This window comes from Triticum urartu, chromosome 1A, assembly GCF_056163025.1.
Source record: "Triticum urartu cultivar PI428250 chromosome 1A, HENAU_Tu73, whole genome shotgun sequence".
NCBI classification, from domain to species: Eukaryota; Viridiplantae; Streptophyta; class Magnoliopsida; order Poales; family Poaceae; genus Triticum; species Triticum urartu.
In genome coordinates, this window is record NC_141873.1 from 583,905,335 (window position 1) to 583,914,582 (window position 9,248).

The 9,248-nt window shown below is 49.3% G+C and overlaps 1 protein-coding gene across 1 annotated transcript; it reads right to left on the minus strand.

The window, feature by feature from the left end:
- Nucleotides 1-6,100: 6,100 nt before the first annotated feature.
- LOC147993107 (putative F-box/FBD/LRR-repeat protein At4g03220) lies at nt 6,101-6,802 on the minus strand. The gene has a single exon (XM_087539225.1). The coding sequence runs from the start codon at nt 6,800-6,802 to the stop codon at nt 6,101-6,103; it is 702 nt and encodes a 233-aa protein (XP_087395351.1).
- Nucleotides 6,803-9,248: the final 2,446 nt, after the last annotated feature.

Sequence of the window (9,248 nt, forward strand, 5' to 3'; positions counted from 1 at the left end):
TCCTATGAAGACACATTTCTCCGATTTGGGTTCGAGCTTATCAGGTTGAAGCTTTTTCACATAAGCATCGCAGCCCCAAACGACAACTTTGGTTTCTTGCCAAACCATAGTTCATAAGGTGTCGTCTCAACGGATTTTGATGGTGCCCTATTTAACATGAATGCGGCCGTCTCTAAAGCATAACCCCAAAACGATAGCGGTAAATCTGTAAGAGACATCATAGATCGCACCATATCTAATAAAGTACGATTACGACATTCGGACACACCATTACGCTGTGGTGTTCCGGGTGGCATGAGTTGCGAAACTATTCCACAATTTTTCAAATGTACACCAAACTCGTAACTCAAATATTCTCCTCCACGATCAGATCGTAGAAACTTTATTTTCTTGTTACGATGATTTTCAACTTGACTCTGAAATTCTTTGAACTTTTCAAATGTTTCAGACTTATGTTTCATTAAGTAGATATACCCAAATCTGCTTAAATCATCTGTGAAGGTGAGAAAATAACGATATCCGCCACGAGCCTCAACATTCATCGGACCACATACATCTGTATGTATGATTTCCAATAAATCTGTTGCTCTCTCCATAGTACCGGAGAACGGCGTTTTAGTCATCTTTCCCATGAGGCACGGTTCGCAAGTACCAATTGATTCATAATCAAGTGATTCCAAAAGTCCATCAGTATGGATTTTCTTCATGCGCTTTATACCGATATGACCTAAACGGTAGTGCCACAAATAAGTTGCACTATCATTATCAACTCTGCATCTTTTGGCTTCAACATTATGAATATGTATGTTACTACTATCGAGATTTATCAAAAATAGACCACTCTTCAAAGGTGCATGACCATAAAAGATATTACTCATATAAATAGAACAACCATTATTCTCTGATTTAAATGAATAACCGTCTCGCATCAAACAAGATCCAGATATAATGTTCATGCTTAACGCTGGCACCAAATAACAATTATTTAGGTCTAATACTAATCCCGAAGGTAGATGTAGAGGTAGCGTGCCGACTGCGATCACATCGACTTTGGAACCGTTTACCACGCGCATCGTCACCTCGTCCTTAACCAATCTTCGCTTGATCCGTAGTCCCTGTTTCGAGTTGCAAATGTTAGCTACAGAACCAGTATCAAATACCCAGGTGCTACTGCGAGCATTAGCAAGGTACACATCAATAACATGTATATCACATATACCTTTGTTCACCTTGCCATCCTTCTTATCCGCCAAATACTTGGGGCAGTTCCGCTTCCAGCGACCAGTCTGCTTGCAGTAGAAGCACTCAGTTTCAGGCTTAGGTCCAGACTTGGGTTTCTTCTCTTGAGCAGCAACTTGTTTGCCGTTCTTCTTGAAGTTCCCCTTCTTCTTCCCTTTGCCCTTTTTCTTGAAACTAGTGGTCTTGTTGACCATCAACACTTGATGCTCCTTTTTGATTTCTACCTCTGCAGCTTTCAGCATCGCGAAGAGCTCGGGAATAGTCTTGTTCATCCCTTGCATATTATAGTTCATCACGAAGCTCTTGTAGCTTGGTGGCAGTGATTGGAGAATTCTGTCAATGACGCAATCATCTGGAAGATTAACTCCCAATTGAATCAAGTGATTATTATACCCAGACATTTTGAGTATATGCTCACTGACAGAACTGTTCTCCTCCATCTTGCAGCTGTAGAACTTATTGGAGACTTCATATCTCTCAATTCGGGCATTTGCTTGAAATATTAACTTCAACTCCTGGAACATCTCATATGCTCCATGACATTCAAAACGTCGTTGAAGTCCCGATTCTAAGCCGTAAAGCATGGCACACTGAACTATCGAGTAGTCATCAGCTTTGCTCTGCCAGACGTTCATAACATCCGGTGTTGCTCCAGTAGCAGGCCTGGCACCCAGCGGTGCTTCCAGGACGTAATTCTTCTGTGCAGCAATGAGGATAATCCTCAAGTTACGGACCCAGTCCGTGTAATTGCTACCATCATCTTTCAACTTTGCTTTCTCAAGGAACGCATTAAAATTTAACGGAACAACAGCACGGGCCATCTATCTACAATCAACATAAACAAGCAAGATACTATCAGGGACTAAGTTTATGATAAATTTAAGTTCAATTAATCATATTACTTAAGAACTCCCACTTAGATAGACATCCCTCTAATCTTCTAAGTGATCACGTGATCCAAATCAACTAAACCATAACCAATCATCACGTGAAATGGATTAGTCTTCAATGGTGAACATCATTTTGTTGATCATATCTACTATATGATTCACGCTCGACCTTTCGGTCTCCGTGTTCCGAGGCCATATCTGCATATGCTAGGCTCGTCAAGTATAACCTGAGTATTCTGCGTGTGCAAAACTGGCTTGCACCCGTTGTAGATGGACGTAGAGCTTATCACACCCGATCATCACGTGGTGTCTGGGCACGACGAACTTTGGCAACGGTGCATACTCAGGGAGAACAATTCTTGATAATTTAGTGAGAGATCATCTTATAATGCTACCGTCAATCAAAGCAAGATAAGATGCATAAAAAGATAAACATCACATGCAATCATATAAGTGATATGATATGGTCATCATCATGTTGTGCTTGTGATCTCCATCTCCGAAGCACTGTCACGATCACCATCGTCACCGGCATGACACCTTGATCTCCATCGTAGCATCGTTGTCGTCTCGCCAATCTTATGCTTCCACGACTATCACTACCGTTTAGTAATAAAGTAAAGCATTACATCGCGATTGCATTGCATACACTAAAGCGACAACCATATGGCTCCTGCCAGTTGCCGATAACTCGGTTACAAAACATGATCATCTCATACAAAAATTCAGCATCATGCCTTGACCATATCACATCACAACATGCCCTGCAAAAACAAGTTAGACGTCCTCTACTTTGTTGTTGCAAGTTTTACGTGGCTGCTACGGGCTTAAGTAAGAACCAATCTCACCTACGCATCAAAACCACAACGATAGTTTGTCAAATGGACTCCGTTTTAACCTTCGCAAGGACCGGGCGTAGCCATACTTGGTTCAACTAAAGTTGGAGAGACAGTCGCCCGCAAGCCATCTATGTGCAAAGCACGTCGAGGGAACCGGTCTCGCGTAAGCGTACGCGTAAGGTTGGTCCGGGTCGTCTCGTCCAACAATACCGCCGAACCAAAGTATGACATGCTGGTAGGCAGTATGACTTGTATCGTCCACAACTCACTTGTGTTCTATTCGTGCATATAACATCAACATAAATAACCTAGGCTCGGATGCCACTGTTGGGTTTCATAGTAATTTCAAAATTTTCCTACGCACACGCAAGATCATGTGATGCATAGCAACGAGGGGGAGAGTGTTGTCTACGTACCCAACGCAGGCCGACTGCGGAAGCGCTGACACGACGTAGAGGAAGTAGTCGTACGTCTTCACGATCCAACCGATCAAGCACCGAAACTACGGCACCTCCGAGTTCGAGCACACGTTCAGCTCGATGACGATCCCCGGACTCCGATCCAGCAAAGTGTCGGGGAAGAGTTCCGTCAGCACGACGGCGTGGTGAGGATCTTGATGTACTACAGCAGCAGGGCTTCGCCTAAACTCCGCTACAGTATTATCGAGGAATATGGTGGCAGGGGGCACCGCACACGGCTAAGGAATAGATCACGTGGATCAACTTGTGTGTCTAGAGGTGCCCCCTGCCTCCGTATATAAAGGAGTAGAGGGGGGAGGCTGGCCGGCCAAGGAGGAGGGCGCAGGAGAGTCCTACTCCCTTTGGGAGTAGGATTCCCCCCCCCCCCCAATCCTAGTCGGAATAGGATTCGCGGAGGGGGAAAAGAGGAGGAGGGGGCCGGCCACCTCTCCTAGTCCTAATAGGACTAGGGGAAGGGGGAGGCGCGCAGCCCATCTAGGGCAGCCCCTTCTCTTTTCCACTAAGGCCCACTATGGCTCCCGGGGGGTTCCGGTAACCCTCCCGGTATTCCGGTAAAATCCCGATTTCACCCGGAACACTTCTGATATCCAAACATAGGCTTCCAATATATCAACCTTTACGTCTCGACCATTTCGAGACTCCTCGTCATGTCCATGATCACATCCGGGACTCCGAACAACCTTCGGTACATCAAAATGCATAAACTCATAATATAACTGTCATCGTAACCTTAAGCGTGCTGACCCTACGGGTTCGAGAACAATGTATACATGACCGAGACATGTCTCCGGTCAATAACCAATAGCGGGACCTGGATGCCCATATTGGCTCCTACATATTCTACGAAGATCTTTATCGGTCAGACCGCATAACAACATACGTTGTTCCCTTTGTCATCGGTATGTTACTTTCCCGAGATTCGATCGTCGGTATCCAATACCTAGTTCAATCTCGTTACCGGCAAGTCTCTTTACTCGTTCCGTAATACATCATCTCACAACTAACATATTAGTTGTAATGCTTGCAAGGCTTATGTGATGTGCATTACCGAGAGGGCCCAGAGATACCTCTCCGACAATCGGAGTGACAAATCCTAATCTCGAAATACGCCAACCCAACATCTACCTTTGGAGACACCTGTAATGCTCCTTTATAATCACCCAGTTACGTTGTGACGTTTGGTAGCACCCAAAGTGTTCCTCCGGTAAACGGGAGTTGCATAATCTCATAGTCATAGGAACATGTATAAGTCATGAAGAAAGCAATAGCAACATACTAAACGATCGGGTGCTAAGCTAATGGAATAGGTCATGTCAATCAAATCATTCAACTAATGATGTGACCTCGTTAATCAAATAACAACTCATTGTTCATGGTCAGGAAACGTAACCATCTTTGATTAACGAGCTAGTCAAGTAGAGGCATACTAGTGACACTTTGTTTGTCTATGTATTCACACATGTATTATGTTTCCGGTTAATACAATTCTAGCATGAATAATAAACATTTATCATGATTATAAGGAAATAAATAATAACTTTATTATTGCCTCTAGGGCATATTTCCTTCATACATGCCAACATCTCATTCCCTACTCCTGAATATGTCCCCTTGAGGAGCCTCCAAATTTCTGAGGCCTCCTTGATCCTTTCAACTTGCTTTGCAATCTGAGATGATACTGAGCTTAGAAGCCAAGCTCTCACCAACCATTGTTGTCTTCCACTTTTGGCCCTCTTTCGAATTTTCCTCTGTAGGTTTCTCCACTGTTCCGAGTATATAGCCTTCTAGTCTCCTTGAGACTAGGATGGTCTGGGCATGCTCTGCCCAACTAGAATAATTTTCTGCGCCATCTAGCTTCACATGTGGCATTTGCAACGGGTGAATCTCTTCCTTGGCTTCAATTTCTGATCTAGAGCTTCCATCCTGCTTGCTGATCGCATCAAAGAGTGCCCTGTATTTCTCATCCATAGATTGTAGCACAGCTGCAAGTTCCCCAGCTGTAACTGACGCAAGAGCATTCACATTGTCTCCCATTTTGCAAGTTCTTCAGGGTCACACTGTACAACCTTCAATCACCAACTCGGAACTGGTAATCTCCCCTGCGAATAAATCCTGCAGCCCTACCTTCTAGCTGCACCTCAACTTCTGCCTCAAATCAGCCCTCAAGCTTTGCACCCAAATAACCAGCTCACCTATTTCACCTTTCACCTGAAGAAGTCCTGCTCATACCTTCGCAGCAGCAGCCGTACTTCGCTTCCTGGGCACAGCTAACCTCTGACTCCAGTCCGTTCACCGTTCACCCTGCTTCCACCATAGCCGCCGCTGGTCCCCTGCTCTGCCGCAGGTAGGCTCACAACCAACCAAAGGCAGCCCCGATTCGGCTCTCTACCGCCGCAAATCGGGCCCGAAGCCTCCGCCTTCGCCTTCTAGTGCTCAGCCCCACCAATCTACGCGACTCTACCATGAATCCCCAACCTGCTCTGATGCCATAAAGTTGATTTTGGGTGGATCTCGGGTGGAAGCAAGGTCACGCACACAGAGAAAGAGAGAGAGAGAGGAGAAGATTTTTCTGGAAAACTTGTTCTCGTTAGTTCCCCAGATACACTATGTATACACAGCCACTTTTACATTTTCACCCCCTCTAGTCCTACCTTTACAAATAAGTACTACCAACAGTTGCAACCGGTCTACTGTGATCGCTGAAGCAAGAGTTTACTACTAAATCTTGAAGAGCTATCGCAACCACATCGAGCAGCTCCAAGCTAGGCAGATTATTGAGCTCCAATTGTAAGATAGATTTCGAATGAATTATGAGCTTGTCTAGAAGGCCGGTGACACTGTAAACACAAAGGCGGCGTAGTGATGGACACCGTGGTGTAGAGACAAGATCACCGAGGGTACAGGGACCATGCAGCATGATGCCAAATAGCTCCAGATCTGCAAGCCGAGTAAATACGCCGGAAGGCGGCAGGGCGAGGCCATTAGAGGATAGGGTGAGCCCAACCTTGGTTGCGTTCTCGAAGTAAGGTAGGTTCAAGGCGCCTCTTTCCCCGGCCATGTTCCATCTCTTGGAGATCTGAAAGCTCAGGACACCGGAGAGGCGGCGCGCGGCGATGGTGAGCCATGCCTCGACGGATTCTAGGGTGACCTCAGTGGTGGTGGTGGTGACGAAGAGGTGGCCAAGAGCCGGCGCATCATGTGCGGTGAGGGCCGCGCGTATGCTATCGGGGTGAGTGCCGTGGGGGAAGTGGAGCTCCGGGAGGAGAGCCCAGGCGCGGCGCCAGCGGCGGGCGAGGACACTGGTCCGAGAGGCGGCGGGGGCGTTCGGAACAACATACGTTGTTCCCTTTGTCATCGGTATGTTACTTTCCCGAGATTCGATCGTCGGTATCCAATACCTAGTTCAATCTCGTTACCGGCAAGTCTCTTTACTCATTCCGTAATACATCATCTCACAACTAACATCTTAGTTGTAATGCTTGCAAGGCTTATGTGATGAGCATTACCGAGAGGGCCCAGAGATACCTCTCCGACAATCGGAGTGACAAATCCTAATCTCGAAATACGCCAACCCAACATCTACCTTTGGAGACACCTGTAATGCTCCTTTATAATCACCCAGTTACGTTGTGACGTTTGGTAGCAACCAAAGTGTTCCTCCGGCAAACGGGAGTTGCATAATCTCATAGTCATAGGAACATGTATAAGTCATGAAGGAAAGCAATAGCAACATACTAAACGATCGGGTGCTAAGCTAATGGAATGGGTCATGTCAATCAGATCATTCAACTAATGATGTGATCCCGTTAATCAAATAACAACTCCTTTGTCTATGGTTAGGAAACATAACCATCTTTGATTAACGAGCTAGTCAAGTAGAGGCATACTAGTGACGCTCTGTTTGTCTATGTATTCACACATGTATTATGTTTGCGGTTAATACAATTCTAGCATGAATAATAAACATTTATCATGATATAAGGAAATAAATAATAACTTTATTATTGCCTCTAGGGCATATTTCCTTCATAGCATGCCACCAAATCTTGCGTAGGCGGCCTCTCACAAGTCTGGAAGTGTTGTGGCCGTTGCAAACGCCCGGCACGCGTGTCCGGGGTGTGCCCCCCCCCCACGGATGGCGCCGCCGCCGGCACCTGGAGGGGGGAAACGGACGCGTGGGGTCTACACGGAGGGGATCTTGCTGTGGGTCTGGCCCGGATGTTGCTCCAAAGTCTTCCTATGGGCTGACCTAACACAACCGGGTGGGGAGGTCCACTGGTCAAAGGCCTTCCGTGCAAAGTCAAAGGGCTAGATCCCGTGGTCAAACGCTACAGGGTTAGGCGGGACGGGGGCACTGGGGGGGGGTAGCAATGCCACCGGATCATCGCACCGGGCCCTCATACATGCGGGGTGGTGTGGTGGCATGTCCGAAGAGGCGGGACGCGTCTCCGGGGCGTGGCCCCCCTCACGGAGGGCGATGACATGGTAGTAGACGTTCTGCGGTAACAATGCGGCGTCAATATTACTAAATACTCGGAGCGCGATAAAATCATGAGTTTTTTTGCACGACGCGGGCACATGTGCTATAGGAATGATGGTATTTTTTCATAATTTTTGTTGATGGAGAAGTATCCAAAAAATCCCTCTACGCGGATTGCCCTTCGCGCGTATACGGCTGTGGCCGGCGGCCTCCGGGGTCTAGCATGCCGCCAAATCTTGCATAGGCGGCCTCTCACAAGTCTGGAAGTGTTGTGGCGGTTGCAAACGGCCGGCACGCGTGTCCGGGGTGTGCCCCCCTCATGGAACGGCGCCGCCGCCGGCACCTGGAGGGGGGAAACGGACGCGTGGGGTCTACACGGAGGGGATCTTGCCGTGGGTCTGGCCCGGATGTTGCTCCAAAGCGGGTAGCAATGCCACCGGAGCGTCGCACCGGGCTCTCATACATGCGGGGTGGTGTGGTGGCATGTCCGAAGAGGCGGGACGCGTCTCCGGGGCGTGGCCCCCCCTCACGGACGGCGATGACACGTTCCACCTCTGCCGCATCGTTACCGCAGAAATACCGGAGCTTATAATGTATGGATTAGTGAACTATTTAAACAGGTCTAATTGCTTTTCCCACGGCGAGGTGGGACTATTTTTTTTAAAGAAAAAGTAGTTGCCATCTTTGCCTACGGCATAGCCGTCGGCATAGGCCTCCTCCCTATGCCGACGGCCTGGCCGTCGGCATAGAGCCACCCTTATCCACTCGATGGCCCTCTCGCTAGCCGTCGGCATAGGGCCACCTTATCCTCGTCACCCCGGCTCTCCTCCTCCACTCGTTTCTCTCCTCGCACCTCGATCCAACTCCCTCTCCTCGACACCCAACCGCCGCCGCCACCCTCTCCGCACCGTCGACGCCCCCTAGCCGCTCGCCCCGCCACCGGCCGCCGCCATCTCCAGGCACCCACGCAGCGCCGCCGCTCCGCCCTACCCGCCACGTCCCCACCCACCCACCCGCGCCTCCCCACCCCGACCTCGTCCCCGCCCAGGCCGACGCCCCGCCCCGTCCCGACCTTGTCTCTGCCCCGGCCGACGCCCCGCCCCACCCCGCCCCGCCCTCGTCTCCGCCCTGGCCGACGCCCCTCCCCGCCCCGAGCTCGTCCCCGCCCCGACCTCGTCTCCGCCCCGGCCGACACCCCCGCCCCGGCTCGACCTCATCCCCGCCCTGGCCGCCGCCCCGCCCCTACCTCGTCCCCGCCCAACGCAGCCACCCCGCTGCCGCCTCGACCTCCTCTCCGTTAGGTCCGGCTCCCTCCCCAGAA

Excerpts from the sequence above, each read along its gene's own strand:
- LOC147993107 (XM_087539225.1), bottom strand. The coding sequence starts at position 6,802 with ATGACAAAGGGAACAACGTATGTTGTTCCGAACGCCCCCGCCGCCTCT.